We start from the raw sequence: 19293 nt of genomic DNA on the forward strand, positions 1-19293 counted from the left end.
TTTGCTTGTCAATCCTGAGATGTGAAAATTATCATTACCTGCCCATGTCACGGAAGCTGAGGCAGACTGAGAATAAGTGCTCAGGATCATTCATCTATTGTGTGAAGTTGCATTGGAACTTACATCTTTTTGATTCAAGATCTAGCATTCTATCTACTGTGCCATCTGTCTACATGTACATGTTATAAAGATGTACAATCAAACAAAACAAATTCCCTCACTGACCATGTCCTATATATGCACAAGTATATGTATCTATCTACACTGAGTTCATTACCTTTCTACAAGAGGTAAATGGCACGATTCATCATAAGCCCTCAAAGAAAGGGTTGATCATAAAAAATGGATGATCAGAGCTCCTGTCTTTCCAAGCTATTTGTCTTTATGGTATGTGAAGAATTTAAAAAGTCAAATGGGAGGCTATAAAAGTTTGATCCTAAAGGTGATAGGGAGCCACTGGAGTTTAATTGGAGTATTACTGAAATAGGGGAATGATGCGGTCAGACTTATACTTTAGGAAAACCACTTTGGCAGATTGTAGAAACCAGATTAGAAGTAGAATCCAAAATATTGAGGCTGAAACCGACAATTTGAACTATAAAAGTAAGTATTAAGCAGAGATCAGATGTCTACCTTTCATGTATGCATTAATATTACTAGACTAAATGACTTTTAAAGTTCCTTCTTTCTAACTTTATTTTCTATGATTTTTCCCCAACTCATGCTAGTAGCATTTTTTCCATTAGTCACATTGTGAAAAAAAAAATGCAGATTAAAAAAAGAAAGAAAAATAAAGTTAAAAAGCAACAACAGTATGCTTCGATCTGCATTTATATTCTATCAGTTCTTTCTTGGAGGTAGATAGCCTTGTTCATCATAAGTCCTTCAGAATTGTCTTAGATCTTTGTATTGCTGAGAATTCGTTTCTATGATGTGATAAAATGTAAAGTCTAGTACACCGAGGTTTAAAATATCAGGTATACATCAGGCAATGCCTGACTTAAGACAAGGGGATTGTAGTCAAGTGTAAGGTTAGTTGCAGCCAACAGTGGCTGTGGCAGAATGATGTAGAGAGAAGGGCACTGAATGTAGCGATCAAAAAATTAGCTAAACAAATGGTGGTACATGGTGACTTCCCTCCTGACTATCCCTAATGTGTCCTGTATATATCTTGCTGTTGTCTCCTCATTAGACTGAGAGCTTCTTGAAAGCAGAGACTGGTTTTTGCTTTATCTTCAAGGCTTGAAACTGTGCCTGCCGCGTAGTAAGTAATTAATTAATGTTTGTTAATTCATTGATTGCTCTCCCCCAGTATAGACTTCCCCTTGACCTCTGCAGCTCATAGCTCTTCCATTCTGTATACAGGAGAAACATAATAAATACTATATTGAATACTCAACTCTCCAGAATCACTTAACATTTTTGCCATATATTTCAGCTTTAGACACACTCTTAATCTTTTTCTTCAGTGTTCTAGTTGACTTCATCTCCCCATTAGAGGATATATAAACTCCTGAAGAGCAGAAGGTGTGTATTTCTGATTTGTTGTTTGAACCACTTATTCTTTAGGATTAGATTATTTCATTTCCAAATAATGTTTAACCTATGCTTCCAAGGCCCCCAGAGCAGAGTAACAGAAGCATGTGTGTGAAAAAAAGTGTGCCTCAGCATCAGGAAGATCTTACTTTAAATTCCTGCCTCTGACCCATATTAGTTCAATGACCCTGAGTCAGTCCCTTAATTTCTCAGTATCCTGGAAACTCTCAAATAATACAAATTGCTGAGAAAGTATGCCTCCCTACATTGACAAAATCTCAACTTGGATCCAAAAACTCCTCAACCACACAGGGCACAGGGCAATGTCAGGAAACATCACCTAACGGGGAAAATACTAAATTGCAAGGCAGAAAATCAGGATTTGAATTCAGCTCTAACTCAAGCTTCCTGTGCATGGGTTTTGACATGAATAAAATGAGGATAATAGTAATTTCACTACTTACCTCTCAAAAGAGCATTGTACAATTCCTATAGACTTGGGATGGAAATTGTCATCTACACCCAGAGAGAGAACTATAGAGACTAAATGCCTTGTATTTTCAACTTTTTGTTGTTGTTCGTTTGCTTGTTATTTCTTTCTTGTAGTTTTTTCTCTTTTTCTTGTACAACATGACAAATATGGAAATATATTTAAAAGGATTATACATATTTAACTTATTTTAGATTGCTTGCTTTTTTAGGGAGAGAGGAGGGAGAAAAAAAATTGGAACATGGTCTTACAAAAAATGAACATTGGAAACTATCTTTACATGTACTTGGAGAAGTAAAATACTTAAAAGATAAAAGAAAGGGCTTTATAAAAGCTATATAATAGACATTTAATATATAGAATTGAATTGAACCACATAGTGCTATGTGAAGTATGAATACTGAATGCAAATATTCACTGACTGACTGATGAACTGAAGAAAAAATATCCTAATCATTAACATGCTTTCCAATCATGAACTTCCCCTACCTGTTTTGGTCCCTTTCAGCTCAGGAGGGGCCCCAGTCAAATATAGTAAGTAAACCTGGTGGTGTATACCACTTTTCCAGTACACACTACAAACTGCTCCCAAATTATCTAGGCCATTGGTTTCAAGATCTGCACATTTGATTTAAGTTTTTGTCTATTTGTACAACTATGATCTAAACCTATATTTCTCTTTACAACCAACACTTGTCATCAGAATGATTTGAGCATCTAAACAACCTAGAAAAAAAGGGAATCTAAGATCTAGTAGATTGTAAGCCACTTGAGATCAGGAGTCCAGTCTTTAAAAAAACAAAAATAAAAAACCTTTGTATTTCTATTACCTAGCTTAGTGCCTGGCATACAGTAGGCATTTAATAAAGGTCAGATAAATTGAAATGCCTGGTTTAGATTATTTTGGAGGTCAAGAGCTTCCAAGGAAGCATCAGCTGCCATCATGAGCCCTTACATCCCACTCCTTCCCATGGGTGACATGAACCTAATTTTATGGTAATTCCAATGGGAAAAAAACCCAGATCTCCTTCACAATCTTCCCATCTTTTCACCTTCCTCTCTGCCCTCAGATTCACCCACCTGCCTACAAATGGAACCCAGGGCTGTTTTCATCACAGGTGAATGAACACAATTAAGTGCCCCTATAAACTCACTTCGAGCAGTTGCCATTTCATCAAACCTTCCCCAGAGATTCACACTGTGGGCCAAGATTTGTACATCTAATAGTTACCCCTTCCCACCTCCCAGGCAAGGGACTGGGGGCTAGGTTGGGATAGATATTATGTCTAGGGTCAAACATCTGCCCTTGACAGTATTGGAGAGACTGAGTGTGGGATCTCAGTCCCCAACTGTGCCCCTAGAGCCTTCCCTGCCCAAATTCAGCTTCTAGACATGCAAAAGCAGAGAACAAAGAAAGATGGAAAAAGAGAGGAAAAGAACAAAGAAAAATGGAAAAAGAGAGGAAAAGAACAAAGAAAGATGGAAAAAGAGAGGAAAAGAACAAAGAAAGATGGAAAAAGAGAGGAAAAGAACAAAGAAAGATGGAAAAAGAGAGGAAAAGAACAAAGAAAGATGAGTCTGAAGAGAGGAATCAGATTCAAGGCGAAGAATTCTTGTTCATCTGAGGTTTTTAAGTAAAGAGGAACTCTTCTCTGGACAAGATAAGGCCAAAGTAGGGAGGAAGGAGGGGCAACAGAGAGGAAGGGGTTAGGGACCAAGAGTTTCTTTGGGTCACCCTGGAGTAAGAGGGACCACAGAGTAAGGAGGATGAGGGCACTGGGTAAAAACGAAGGTGGTTTTTAGACAAGGGAGGGAGTTGCCCCATCAAGACCCATCATAGACTCCAAAGCAGAACAGTACCAGGAAAAAAAAAAAAACCATCTCAGTGCTTGGTTAGCACTGTTACTGTGGGGATTTTCCCTTTTAATTAAAAACATACACACATACACACACACACACACACACACACACACACACACACAAATACACGAGACCCATCGGAAAAAAAAAAAAAAAAAAAAAAAAGACTGATGAGTTGTACAGTACTTTCAGCTCCAGGGGCCGTGAGCTGCTGATTTGTTTAAATTTGCAGCTCCTTGCCACCACCTTTCTAGAGCCACCCAGCCAGAGGAAAGCCACCCAGTATCCCGGGGTAGGGATGCAGCAGGTCCACATTCATGCTGCTATGAACTACCAATTCAGCCTGGATATGGAGGCCATGAGCATAAACATGGGAGACCTGGTGAGTAGACCCGAGGGGTCCAAATTGGTGAACTATTTTTAAATTTTAAAATTATATCTTGGGGGAAATGGTTGGGGGTGGGGAGGGAGACAACGCTCAGAAGAGGATCTAATGAAAGTTTAAAAATGGTCCAAGAAACCTAACCTTCATTTCCAATGGGTTTTTTGTTCTCAAAACTTATCAGCCCACTGGAGAGACCCCATCCATGGTGAATTCAAATAAAATTGGAAAGCCCTCAAATGAGATCAAGAGGTTCAAATCCTAGATCTGTCATGGAAAGAGCTCTGAATGTAGAGTCAGAGGATCTGGGTAAAAATCCTGTAAAATGACAGAGTGGGAGGAACGTTCTATTTGTTACCTAAAACCAGTTCTTAGTTTCCCCAATCACAGAAAGAGGAAAATTGTCACAACCTTTCTTTATTTCTAGGGAAGGGTTTTTTAATTTGGGATGCATGGACTAAATATCAAGAACTTAGATGGGAGAAAAAAATTGCATCTCTATTTTCACTAATCTCTAACTAAATTTTAGCATTTCCCTCACTTATTTAAACATTTATTTCTGATAAATGTCCATAGTTTTTAATCAAACTGCACAAGGGGTCACTTAAACCAAAAGATTCTTGGGCTATAATAAGGAATAAGTGGAGAAACACTTTCTAACATCCAGGATTAGATTCGGTTACCCACTGTTACAAATGAACACCTCCTCCTATAATGTGGGCTACTCTGGAAGTGTTCCACCTGACGTTGGATGACAGAACTAATACAAGAAATAGGAACTCCTAACTGATGGAGGGAAGAATATACAATTCAGTAAGTATTTATTATGCAGAATATCATATTAGCGACTGGGTACAATACAAAGTTGAGATGACTCAGTGCCTGCCTTCAAAGAGCATATTGTGCTGATAAGGAAACATCAGAGTGAGCTGAAGAAGTGGAAACTCAGTGAAAGTGAGATTTGAGGTATGAATTCCTGTATTTTTAGAGGAGTTTGCTTGAACCTAGGGAGAAATGCCTCATCATCACTTTTCACTCTATCAGCACTCAAAGTCTCCACCTAAATGGAGTCCCAGAAGTTAGGGCTCTCTGCCTGGAGGGGAAAAATTTTTAATACCTGACTATAGGGAGCAAAGCAACTCAGAACTGAACCACCAGATTCCCCAAGAGGGGAGAAAAATGGAAGAGTAGGAGCAAAAAGGGTGATTCTCCTGAAAAAAAAAAATTCTTGGGCTTTAACTTGTTTTCTCTTCCAGCCTTGAGGGAGATTTCTCCCAAAGTTGGGGTGCAATTTTCCTGAAATTTGTCCCCCTTACCACTTTCAAATTATTCATGCTTTCTCACAATTCTTCAGGGTTCTAGCATTTACAACTCTCCAAGGTATAGAAATCTGAGTTATACAGGGGAAGGTAGAAAGAGGATATAGAAATATAAAAGATAGGGCAGGCCCACTACCATTTATCTAGGGATTCAGTTCATTGAGCCCCTCTCTCCGCTCCCAAAGTGACAGAAAATTCAGAAGTCGCAGAATAATTAAGATGGAAGAAGGGCAGAATAACCAAATTCACATTGAATTGCCCCCCATCACCTTGATACTCAATTTCCTGCTCCCATACTATTTAGGTTACTTACATTTAGTTTCTACTCACAGACAGGATGGCCACCGGAGCCCTGACTAGTTGGCTTGCCCCCCAGTTCCGAGAAGTCAAGGGTTTCCCCTGCAGTGTATTTCTCAACACACGAGTCTCCAGGGAGTCAGGCAGTAAGCTGAGGAGGTCTCCACAGAGCCCCCGAGAGGGGGAAAACCAGTGGCAACCTCAAATCACACGGTGAAGCTACGCTCTCTCTACCCAACAGTCCCCAGCCCATTTCCCAGGATCTAGAAAAGGGGTCCTTTTGTGTGAGTGTCAGGGACCCCTTGGACATTGTGGTGAAGACCATGAACTACTCAGAATCATGTTTCTAAATCACGGGAGAAAATGCTAAATTTCACGTAAAGGTTAAGGAGAACAGAGATATGATTTTTCCTCCCAACCCAGTTCAGGGACCTGCTCAAGTCTATCCCCAAGGTTTGCAGACCCCCAGTGAAGAACCCCTGTTCCAGAAGATAAGTGGAAAAGAAAGGCAGGACCTGGGTTGTAGAAAGTGGTTCTATACTGTCCTTAAAGGAAAGTCCACTCTCCAGCTGGGTTCTAGCTCAACAGAGCATTTGAGGGCGAGGCAGTAAGGAGACCTTCACGGCACAGCTGTGGCAGCCAGGTCAGAGCAGACGAATTCTCCAAATGCCAGACTCGTGGGCTGGAGTCAGGCTTCTCTCTCGTAGCCCTCTGCACATCACCATCCCCTCCCCCCTTTTTAAATTTCCCAGCATCTCCCTGCACGCAACCTTGAGGGCAGGACTGAGGAACTCTAGATCAGTGGTTCTTGAACTTCTGTTCTCAGGGTCTTCATGCTATTAAAAATTATCTGGGGCAGTTAATTGGTGCATAGAGCATCAGCCCTGAAGTCAGGATGACCTGAGCTCAAATCTGGTCTCAGACACTTAAAACACCTTGGGCAAGTCACTTAACCCCAATTGCCTCAGGAAAGAAAAAATTAAATAAAATGAAAGTATTGAGGAAGCTATCCAAAGACTTTTTGTTTCTGTGGGTTAGGTATACTATATTAGAAATAAAAAATAATTTTGAATTTGTACACACTTTGAAAGAGTTTCAGAGTGTTTTCAAATTCAAATTTTTAAAATATTTTTTATATTTTCAGCCCCCTCTATCCTCCAAGGATTCTCCGGACCACACTTTGAGAATCATTGCTCTAGATGTTTCTACACCTTAGAAATACGCTGGGAATCTTACCAGAATCCAGGCTTTCTTTCCTAGCTCCCTTTTCTTCAAAGAGAGAGGGGAAGTGTCTCTAGAAAAAGTAGGGGGAGGGGGTGAGAAATGCCAAGGCTTGTTCTTTTGTTCTCTCTCCTCCTTTTCCTGGAATGTTTTCCCATTTCCCCCCACCCTCAAGCTATTGCAGGGCAAGGTGAGTGGTCCTCAACCCCTGCACACAACGGGACCAGTGAGGTTTTTTTACTGAGGTACCAATTCCCATGATCCCACTCTGAGTGAGGTAGAAAGATGACCTCAAGTTGACCTCCATCATGCTCTGTTAAGGCCCAGAGTGACCTTGCTTAATTCTTGATGTTCTCTTACTTTCCTTGGCTCTTTTCTCCTCAAACTCTGGGTTGGACTCTGGGGGATATTCTCATTCAGTAACCAAGAATAAAGAAATTAGTCATCTTTTGTTTCCCTTCCCCCAGTTTTAAGCCCCACTCCTGGCTTTAAAAAAAGGCTGGGAATATGAATAGAGTCAATAAACATTTATGAAATGCCTGTCTTGTGCGGAACACTTCAGGTGTGTGGGGGTGGGCTGTAAAATTTACAGAAGAGGCGCTCCCTGACTTCATAGAGCTTCCAGCTTGGGAGGGAGCTTAGAAACAAAGGAAGCTGCCTGACTACAATACAAATCCTTCCCTGCAATGGGGCAGTGGCAGAAGGGGAAGAGGTCCGCCTGCATCTGGAGTGAGAGAATTCTGCCTCAGTCACTTGGCAGAGCCTTTTCGTGGGCTGTGCCCCCGCCTGGGATGCTCTCACTCCTCTCGGCTTTCTGGCTCCCTTCAAGTCCCAGCTACAATCTTTCCTTCTTCCTCCCCTTTATTACCACTGCCTCCTCCCCTTTGATTATCCCCGATGTGCCCTGCACACATCTTATTTGAATTTAGTTGTTGCTTGTTGGCTCATTCGTCAGGCTGTGAGCTCCTTCAAAGGAGGGACTGATTATCTTTTCTTAGCCCCAGAACTGACTGTAGTGCTTGGTTCATAGTCAGCACCAGTTTTTTAACTTTTTGATTATGACCAAGTTATCAAGTCTTTCACTGTCTCAATTTCCTTAGTTGTTTAAAATGGGGAGGGGGCGACTAGAAGGCCTCCAGCTCTAACTCTGTGACCAGAGCTGCAAATCCAAGTGCTTTCTGATCTGTAGGGGAAGGAGAAAAGAAAACTTGCTGAATGATCCCAGCACTTAATTTCTCTGCCCCCTAAACTGAGAGAATATACATCAAGTTCTTTGCAAACCTTAAAGCGCTACATAAATGTCAGCTGTAATATTTGTTATTTTTAAAATATTTATTATTAATACCCCCACCTGTAAAAGGAGAATGGTGGTAACAAGCACTGGTGCTGCCCACAGCACGAAGTTGCTGCGAAAGCAGTTTGCTGAGTATAAAGCACTCTCAAGGTGAAGGTCTGGTTTTTTAAATGAGTATTTCCCAGAACTCTTCATTCCACTATGGCATTTTGCCCTTTGTCATGACAGGGACAGTTTCTGGGTCTAGTCATCAGCCCAGGTGGCCAAGGAGGGAGGCTTAACTTGTGGCTAGCAGGAAGATTATTCTACGGGGGTTTGTGTTGGTTGGTTTGCACCTTGTAAGCCAGCGGCCCAGAGAGGAGAGGGATAACGAATGGGCTGAAAAACTGGCGGTGAGGTGGCCACAGGCAGAGCGCTGGGGAGGAAAACAATCTTGCCGGGGCCCAGGGATGTCCGGGCTGCAGCCCACAGGAATTCTGAGTTTGCTTGCTGAGAGTCCTCAGTCCTTCCCATTTCACTCTGAGCGAATGCCAGGGCTGAGACTGGGGAGGGCCAAGGCTCCAGGTAGTTTCAGAGGCAACTTTCCCTCCCCAACCCTCTCTTCCATCACCATTGCCCCAGGTGGGGGATGGTACCTGTTCACATGTGGACTGAGCATTGTATCTGAAATGACATTCAGTTCTAGGTGACACTAAATATAAATAAGCATTCATTAAGCACCTATGATGTGCCAGGCACTGTGCTAAGCACTAGAGGTACGAAAGGGGGGAAAAAAAGGCCCTGAATCATAGGAGTTTACATTCTAATTTGTTGAGTAGTTTTTCAGTCCTGCCTGACTTTTTGTGACCCCTTTGGAGTTTTGGGGCAAAGCAGCTTGCCATTTCCTTCTCCAAGTGAGGAACTGAGGCAAATGGGATTACACAGGATCACACAGTCAGTAAGTATGTGAGGAGACTTGAACTCAGGGAGAGAAGTCGCCTACACTCTCTCCATTGCATCTTCCATTTAATAGGGAAGATAATTCACTAAGGCAAGCTGAGAAAGGGCTAGGGATCACCAGGGGAGGTACCTGTGGAAGCACGGTGTGAAAGTCAGAGAAATCCCGGAGCAATGCAGGTCACATTAATCTGACGTAGGCTCCCTCCTTAAACAGAGCTTTCAGTGTTTGTGGCTCCAAGCACTAAAAGGGCAGAGAATAGCCATGAGGTAGATTATTACCAAGGCTGCTAGCTTCTCACAAGATGGTGAGGTTTTCCCAATAATGAACATCCTGGGACCCGGCATAGAAGTCTCAAAGTATAGAGCCAAGTGACAAAATTAAAGCCAGATTTGAAAGTTCTCTTTTCAGTGCAGGGTGACCAGGCTCATAAAGAGACAGATAAGTAAAAAAACAGGTCACATGATGATCAACCGAAGGGATTGTCAGTAATAAGACTGAAGAAAAGGAGATTTGGGGTAGACATGATAATTACCTTCAAGTATCCGGAGGGCTATTCTGTGGAAGACATTCTTGGCCCTAGAGATTAGATGACCTCCAATTTATATCCTCCATATATACTGTTTTATATGTGTTTGCATTTTGTCTTCTCCTATCACACTGCGATCTTGAAATCAGGAACTGCTTTTTTGTCTTTCTTTTCAACTCCAGTGCTTAAAGCAATACCTGGCACACGATAGGTACTTAATTTATGTCTATTGACTTGATTAAAAGGAAGAATTAAAAGCAATGGATAGAAATAACAGACCACAGAAGATTTGGCTTGATGTAAAGAGAAATTTCCCACCAAATAGAGTTTGTATAAAAGTGAAATCGATTGTATCAGGAGGTAACAAGTTTCTTATTGGCAGCTAGGTGGCCTAGGATAGGGAGCACTGAGTCAGGAATTCAAATCCAGCTTTGAACATTTACTAGTAATCTTGGGCAAATCACGCAACCTCTCTCTGCCTCAGTTTCCTTGTCTGTAAGATGGAAATGATAACAGCTTCTACTTCCAAGTAGAATGAAGCAAAATTTGAAAAGTGCTTTGAAAAATATAACATTTAAGATGCTATATTGATGTTAGCTATTACTCTCACACAATGTCTTTTGTTGAAGATTATACAACCACTTAAGAGTGACACTTAAAAAGGGGATTCTCCTGCTCAGTGGTAGGTCAGACTCTGAGACTCCATGATTTAGTGATTCCATGATTCTGTAGTTCTAGGTGAGTACAGATCCAGGATGCTGACATAACTGGTTAATTGGACACTCTTGACCACTACTCATGCATCACTGAAGTATAAAAAAAGGAAACCAAAACTGGTTCAGGTCTGCTGCACGTGGAGGTCTCAGGGCCCAGTGATGCATCTCCCAGCTGCAGAAGAGACATAAAACCCCCTATCCCACTATGCAGACACGGGGGCCCCCAACCTTGGGGGCCAAAAGTCCCGGAGATCTAGGCAGATCAATCCCTAATTACAATGTAATCATTGTGTATATTTATTTCTGAGCTCTACTTACTTTACTCTTTATCAGTTCGGGTAAGTCTTCCTATTCTTCTCTGCAGTTATCATATTCATCTTTCTTAAAAGGCAGCAATATTCCATCACATTTATGTTACCACAATTTATGTAGCCATTCCAAATAAATCAACTTTTTTTTTCTCCTTTGGTACCACAAAAGAAGCTACCAGAAATGGTTTTAGTGTGTCTACTATGGAGGGGCCGATATTGAGTTTTATGAAATCCAGGAGTAGAAAAAAGGTTGTAGAATTAAGGATTAGAACTGTACAATCTCATCTGGAGCCCATGCCCCCCCCTGCCAAGGAGAAAGATCCTAGTTAAAACTAGAAGGAATCTAGAATTTGACACAGTTGGCTTTAAGCAAATTGGGAGCACCTCAGTCTCTCGCACAGACCAGCATGGGTGCTGAAGGGACTTGCTTAGGGAAGAACGGTTTAGTCCCATTATTACTGACAGGGTGAAGAGATTGGACAGTTGGGGCAGACATTCCCACCAAACAGGACAGCTTAGGAGTCCGCTGTATAAAGCTTCCAAATGTTCCAGCTACAGCCAGTTTGCTTACACAATTTTCAAGACCGTGACCCGGACTTTGTGTGTAGAGACCTCCCCCAGACAAAATGACTCAACATCCATGGGAATTCTGAGCTTCAGCCTGCATTGAGTCATGAGCCCAGTAGAGTGGGCAGCCGCCCGCCCCATGCCAGGCTGATGTGGGCTGGTGTTGCCAGCTTTGCCAAAGCTTCTCACCTGCTGCAGGGTGACCCAAATAGGTAAATCAGCTTCCTTGGTACTGTCTGGAAATTAAGGCCATGGGGGAAAGATATAGCCATAGGGAATCACAAACTACTAAAATCTTAGATTATAGATCTCGAATTGGGGGCCTTGAGGTCATCCAGTCTAATCCCCTCATGGCACAGATGAAGCCATTGAGACTCAGAGAGATGGCGCCTTGCCAAGGTCTTATACAGAGTAAGAGGAAGAGATGGTCTCTCTGCTTCCACATTTATTTCTCTTCTCCCTGTCCCATGTTAGCTCCATTGGGACTATCATCTTCCTCCCCTCTTCTTCCTAATGCAGGGATTCTCTTGATCCTCTGCAAAGTACCTGACTTTACAGCCCCTGGTGACTTTCAGTGACAGAGAGCTCACTACTTTTGTGGAGAAACCTCTTCTATATTTTTTAACAAGTCAAACCATTAATAAGTTTTTTTTAATATTTAATTATTTAACAATCATTAATATTTAATTTAGCTTGATTCTTAAAGTGTTTATATTAAGTCAAAATCTCCATTTCTCCAACTTTTACCCATTGATCTCAGTGGTGCCCTTTAGATTCATGAAGAACAGAAGTTTCTCTGATGTCCCAGGACTTAGATTCAAATTCCATCCCTGAAATTTGCTATTGTTGTGATCTTGGGCAAGCCACTTAAACTCCTTGAGCCTGTATCTGTAAAATGAAAGATTGGACTAGGTGGCCTCCAAGAGCTCTTCCTCCTCTAGAGCCATACCTTACATGGGAAAGCCTTCCAAAAATGAAAGCAAACATATTGTGAAACCTTCTCTTCTCCAGGGTAACCTTTCCTACTTCTTTTAACCATCCCTGTGGCCCTTCCAGACCCTTCAACATCCTGGCCACTTTTCTGAAAGTTCTTCAATATTCCTCTTGTGAGGAATGTGAAATTCATTAATCAACAAATCAATCAACAAATATTTACTAAGCACATATTATATACCAGGCACTCAGCTAAGCCCTGGGAGTACAAAGGATAAAAATAAAACACTGCCCTCTGAGAACTTCCAATATTATCAATACTCTTTGGGCAGGTAGGGGGACCTGGGAGGAGTCATCTCGACAGCAGAAGAGTTCCCTGGCCCTTGGATAAAGAAAGAGCTGCCCTGATTTCATCCCGCCGCCCACATCGGCATGCCTTTTGGGCTAATTCTTTTATCGCAGATTTTCCATCTTTTCATCTCCTCAGGCTCATAGTATTTCCCTAACTGAGGTCAGACATATTCCTTTTGTGGGCATGTGTCCATGTTGGTATTACTACAACAGGGTGTGTACATATGTACAACTGAATTGCTCTATCAGGATGTAGTGTGTGTGTGTGTGTGTGTGTGTGTGTGTGTGTGTGTGTGTGTGTGTGTATGAGGGGGTAGCTCATGCCCACCAAATAAAAGTCAAGCTCTTTAACCTGGCCAGAGAGTCCATGTTGGTATTACTACAACAGGGTGTGTACATATGTACAACTGAATTGCTCTATCAGGATGTAGTGTGTGTGTGTGTGTGTGTGTGTGTGTGTGTGTGTGTGTGTGTATGAGGGGGTAGCTCATGCCCACCAAATAAAAGTCAAGCTCTTTAACCTGGCCAGAGAGTCTTAGGGACTGAGAGACAGCAGCCTTCAGTTAGATATTCTCTTTTTCCACAAAAACAAAAGAGGCCTTGAGAGAGGAATTGAATTGCTCAGTATCACACAACTAGAAAGTGGCAGAGTTGGGAATTGCACCAGATCACTTGGCTCCTGATCCTACATTCTTTTTACTGTCCCCCCCCCCCCATGTCGAGGCTCTCTGGGATCTGACAGCTCACCGCCACCTTTCTTTCTTCATTTTTCATTATTTCATGTCTCCCGTGCCTCAGTCAAAAAGAACTTCTCACCATCCGCAGTGCGTGTCTCACGTCTCCAATCCCTGTGCTCTGCTCATTCTCTAAACCCAGAATCCCCTTCTTTGGATCTCTCCATCTCCCTTTTCCATCTATCCATCCTTGTCCTTCCAAGAGTAAGACCCTCCAGTGCTGGAGCAACACTTGGTTTTGTTCCCCTCCAATACACTGCACGTTCTGTGGAATATTATAGTTGTTTCTGCTTGATGTGTAATATGTGCTGGATATAAGTTTGCTGAATGATTAAGGAATTAATGTCTATTTGGATAAGTTCTCTGTGATACACCACAGAACTTTTTGTCTGCAGCCTGCCCTGCTCACCATGCTCACATTTATATGAGCTGTCAGCCTCCTCACTAGCTACAGGTCTCCTAAAATCCATAATGTCTGCCTTATTTAATATTTTAGTGAGCCGCGAGGGTCCCTGCTGATTTTCCTTCTCCCGTAAGGGTGGGGACACCTTTGTCACACACCCTTGTCCAAATGTGCCCGCAGCAAAAAGGACAAACCTTTCCCAAGCCCTGGACTCTCATCGAGGGCCTCCTCTCCTTTTTGCACCCTTATCATCTCTTGAATGGACTTTTATAAGTACTTCCAAATCACTCATTTCTCTTTATTCTGAGAAATTTTTCCTCAGTTGCCAAAGCGATTTTTCCTAAAGCACAGGTCCAACTTCCCTTTTAAATAAACTGCAGCAGTTTTTTTGCTTCTAAGATGAAATATAAACTCACCTGTTTGGCATCTAAAGCACTTTACAACCTCACTAGAACCAATCTTTCCAACCTTATAAATGTGATTTCCTTCCGTGCGGTCTACGGTCCCTCCACACTTTCTTACTTTTCCTCACACGTGACCTTCTCCATAATTGTGCAGAAGCCTTGTGCCTGGGTATTTCAGGCATTTGAAATCTCTACTTTCTTTTGAAATTTAGATCAAGTGACTGCCACCTTCTAGATGAAGCTTTTTATTTTTTTTATTTTCACCATGCATTTGGGGTTAGGTGACTTGTCCAGAATCATAGTGACCAAGGATTAGTTGTCTGAGGCCAGATTAAAGTCAGATCCTCCAGTGCTCTCTCTAGCTGCCGGGGGAAGCCTTTCTTTATTCCCATTCTCCAAAATTGTCTGGTATTCTTTTTGGCATGTGTTCTATATCTATCCATCTAGATTTAAGCTGAATGTATTCTGCATGCACCACTACTTGTAGTACCACCATTTGTATTCTCAGCATCTAGCACACAGCCCAGTATATCTGGGCTATTTGTTCATGTTTTCTGTGCCTGATCTGTGATAGGACCTTCCGAGCTCATATTGGTCTGATCAGCCACAACTTGACTCCAACACAATGATGTGATTTTGGTCTTCTCTGAGAACAAAGGACAACAACCAACCAACAACCAGGGGGAGTCATCAATGCTTATTGATCGAACGATTGATTTCCCTAGCTCAACCCCTTGTACACAGTTGGCACTTAATAAGGATTTGTTGAATTGAGTTGCATGCAAAATTCATGTGGATTAGCTCCAGACTGCGACTTCTACTGTATATGTGTGTCTATATCCCCCGTCCCTGTCTTTCTCCTTTCTTGGGGGAGAAGGGATGGGTTCCTTAGAAGGGTCTCTGGTCCTTGCATCCACCACCTGAACTTCCCAACTGGATCAACATCAGCCTGTGTTTGTTCTTTAGAGACCATCTTCTAAGCCTCTCCTCAAGGTATCCCCAAAAGCTGGGACCCCTCCTTCAACCGTTGGCTGAGGCTTTTACACTTGTCACTCCTCCTCCTCAGCCCCCAAATTGCAGTTTGACACCTCCTGCTGAGACATCAAATGAACTCCTCTCCCCACAAACCAGCTTCCTTTCCTCCCTCCCTTCTCACCCCGTCATTTTCCCAGGGTGTCTTCCAAACCATAACCGTAAGAACCGAAGTTCTTCCCTTCCCTCCCACCTTCAGAGAGTGAAGATGGAATACAAACCTATCATCTCACTTTGCCCATTTTTCAGACACTTTGACATTAAATAAATCACTCACAAAACAAGATAAATCTGGAACTGTAACTAGCACAGACTGAACATGGTTTTACCCCATAGTGCTGACATCCAGGAGAGCTAATCCTTCTTTCAGGGACTCCCTCCACCCCAGTCTCACTAGAGAAAAGGGTCAGATTGTCTAGGGACAGAATGGCCCCCACTATTGGGCTCTCCTCTTGGCCGCTCTCCCCATACTCCCACAACTGAAATTGCCCTGGTTACAGACAGACCTTGTTAGGGCTCTAGGCAAATCAGTATGGAAATCAGCTTGGATGTTTGGTGGGTCTACTACAATTTAGACACAGGTCATAACAGGCCCGTTGTACCCATCGGCAGCCTGGTGCCAGAATTCTATCCCTTTCTCCTCTACAGTCGGCACCTTTTCTTTCTCTGTCTGAATTAGACCTGTTGCCGGTTTCCCCTTCCAAATTCTAGTAAGAGACAGAGGTGATCAGATAGTAGAGTGAGTGGGCTCAGTCCAAGAGAGAGAAATCTTGGCCGTGGAGGGGACGCTTCCAAGGTCACAGGTTGTCAATGGATTAAGATTTTAGAATTCACCGACAGGGCTGGGAGGGAGGTCCAATCCCCAGACTCAGGTCCAGGTAACCCAAATCACTAATCTGGCCTCCCAGGGGAATGACCCAAGCAGCTGTTTCCCCTCCCTGGGATCAGGCAGGAGCAGCACTCCACAGTCTTTAGGGACACAGCCTCAGGAGCAGGGAGAACAAAGGTACAAGCCATCCTTACCTCTTGTCCCTAGGGACTTTGTCACTGACAGAATTACCCTCTTTGCTAACACAGTTGGGTTATAATTAGTTATCAATTGCTAGGCGGGGTTGGGGAGGGAGGGACAAGAAAGGGGCCGGTGAGGAACAGGTGCAGCTGAGGCAGCTGTGAGTGAAAGGTATGAAAACACTGATGAGGGCCTTCCTCTGTGGTTAGGGCTGTAAACAGCCAGAGTTTAGGGGGTGGGGGAAGGGGGAAAGAAGCCGCAGCTGATGGTACCCATGCACTCCCTCCTCCACCTGCCTCCCATTCCTCCTCCTCTCTTCTCCCTTCCTCCCCCTCGCTCCTTGCAGTTATCTGAAGTCATTTAGCTATATTGGAGATGGAGCTTGGGATGGGAGAAGTATAGAAGGGGACAGCAGGAGGGGCAGGGTAGATAGATCTACTTTATCCGGGTGAGGGAAACTGAGGTGGAGGAGGCGAGCCAGGGTTGGAGAGAAGCCCGGTGACATCTAGGGGTGGGAAGCAGAACAGGGGGTGTAGCTGCTGAGAGTGACTGGGTCAGTGACTAGGATACCAGGTCATGGGGGGGGGGGGTCCAGGGGGCAGTCCTCCCCCCAGCTGCAGTCGGTCCCTGTCACATCTTTGCATTTATTTACTTGCATACTGGCCCATCTTTCTCCAGGAGACCATAAGCAGCTTGAGGGGAGGGGCTGGGCTGTTTTGCACCTGCATCCCTGGCCCCCAGCACGGTACCTTAGACTTAATAGGGAGAGGTCGGTGTTTGTGACAGTCCAGGGGTCTCATTTCAGCACACAGGGAATTCCTGGGGTGGAAACTCTCTCCATGGACATAGGCCAGCACCTCACCAACAGCACAGCCTTAGCAAATCTTCGAGGGCAGTGAGCAGCTAAATGAGTTGGGGTCCTGTCAAGGAGGGCTTGGAGCTGACCCCAAAGCCGACCTTCTGCCCACAGTACCGACCACCTTCCTACACAAATGAATGAACAGGGCTTCTCCAGGGCGTGGGACAGGTTTCCGGCTCTGCTCCTCCCTGTCCCTCACAGGGGGCACCAGGCCATTACAGAGGCAAAGGGGACGGACGGGTTCTCACAAGCGGAGGCCTTCATGCCCACCTCTCCCCCTCCCGTCTCTCCTCCCTCACAGCTCACAGTCCTGGATTTCAGTAACTACAGCAACTACAGCAACGAACTGCTGGAGCCCCAGAACGATTACGTGTGCCCCAAGATCCGCGGCTGGGAGGACCAGCTGGGTTACAAGGCGGTGTTTGTGCTGGTGGCCTACAGTGCCATCTTCCTGCTGGGCGTGACGGGCAACGCCTTGGTGCTGGTGATTCTGCAGAGCCACCGGACGGCGCGCAGCTCCACCGAGACCTTCCTGCTGCACCTGGCCGTGGCGGACCTCCTGCTCGTGCTCACCCTGCCCTTCGCCGTGGTCGAGGGGGCCGTGGGCTGGGTGCTGGGCTCCTTCCTCTGCAAGGCTGTGAGCGCCCTCCACAAGGTCAACTTCTACTGCAGCAGCCTGCTCCTGGCCTGCATCGCCGTGGACCGCTACCTGGCCATCGTCCGCTCGGTGCACGCCTACCGCCACCGCCGCCTCTTCTCGGTGCACCTCACCTGTGCCGCCGTGTGGCTGGCCGGCCTCCTCTGCGCCCTGCCCGAGCTCCTGTTTGTGACGGTCAGCAAGGGCGAATCCAACGACTCCGCGGCCTGCAGCTTCTCCGGCCAAGGCCTGGCGGGCAGCGATGCCCGGCTCGCCTCGCGCTTCCTCTACCACGTGGGGGGCTTCCTCCTCCCCCTGCTGGTGATGGGCTGGTGCTATGCTGGGGTGGTGAGGCGCCTGTGCCAGGCCCAGCGGCGGCACCAGCGGCAGAAAGCCGTCAAGGTGGCCATCCTCGTCACGGGGGTCTTCTTTTTCTGCTGGTCCCCTTATAACGTGGTCATCTTCCTGGACACCCTGGTGATGCTGCACGCCGTGCCCAAGTCCTGTCAGCTGGACGAGCGGCTGGCGACGGCGATCACCACGTGTGAGTTCTTGGGCCTGGCTCACTGCTGCCTCAATCCCGTGCTTTACACCTTCGTGGGCGTGAAGTTCCGGAGCGACCTGATTCGCCTGCTGGGAAAGCTGGGCTGTGTGGGCCCCGCCACCCTGCACCGGTTCCTCCCCAGCTGGCGCAAGGGCAGCAGTTCCGAGTCAGAGAACGCCACCTCTGTCACCACCTTCTAGGACCCTGAACCCTCGGGGGGGAGGGGGAAATCCTGCTGGGCAAGGGTCCGGACCAGTACCCCAAAGGGGACCTTGCAAAGAGAAGCCTTGGACAAACCCTAAGAGACAGCTCCATCTGTTGCTCTTCCTGACGTGGGACTGAGGGTTGAGCCTGGACTGGGGATGTTTCTTAACTTGGCTTAACTTAGCTCTTCAGAGATAAGCTCCATAAAGCCTAGAAAAAGGCTCAGGACGATGCTGTCACTTTTATTCCCCTGGGCTCACCTGACCTCCTAAGAGGAAAAGAATTTTTAGCTGGGGGAGGGGGGCACTTTGGGTGCTGTCCCTGTGCATCACACCCAGGCTCCTCGAGGTGAATCCGCCTGCTCTGTGAGCAAAGACCCTTCCTCACCTGCCCTGCTCCCCCCACCTGTCCCCGTGCCTTCTCACTCAGTGTTTCCTAACCTCACCATGGGAGGCCCCACTCACAAAACAGGAAGCTCAGACTGACCCACTTCAGGCCCCGGGGAGCCTGGCTGCAGGCCGCCTTCGGTCTTGACCACAGGCAGCCCAAGGCCCCGCTAGATTTCTCAGACCAGGCCCAGGCAGTGCTGGAATGTTTGAGCTCCGAAGAGGCGCACGGTTAGGAGGCTGGTGCTGGCCAGAAAAATGAGGAGCGTCTCAGGCGGAGAGGAGAGAGTCCCACCTGAGGGAAAGTGTTCTGGTAACTGAGGGCACCCCCCACCTTT

General features: G+C 45.2%; 1 protein-coding gene across 1 annotated transcript; it reads left to right on the plus strand.

Moving 5' to 3' along the window:
* The first annotated feature begins 4127 nt into the window (after positions 1-4127).
* CXCR5 (C-X-C motif chemokine receptor 5) lies at positions 4128-18797 on the plus strand. Its single transcript, XM_074302314.1, has 2 exons — positions 4128-4268; positions 17486-18797. The coding sequence occupies exons 1-2, from the start codon at positions 4185-4187 to the stop codon at positions 18563-18565; spliced, it is 1164 nt and encodes a 387-aa protein (XP_074158415.1). The 5' UTR covers positions 4128-4184; the 3' UTR covers positions 18566-18797.
* Positions 18798-19293: the final 496 nt, after the last annotated feature.

The sequence above is a fragment of the Sminthopsis crassicaudata genome, chromosome 3, assembly GCF_048593235.1.
Source record: "Sminthopsis crassicaudata isolate SCR6 chromosome 3, ASM4859323v1, whole genome shotgun sequence".
Taxonomy (NCBI): Eukaryota; Metazoa; Chordata; class Mammalia; order Dasyuromorphia; family Dasyuridae; genus Sminthopsis; species Sminthopsis crassicaudata.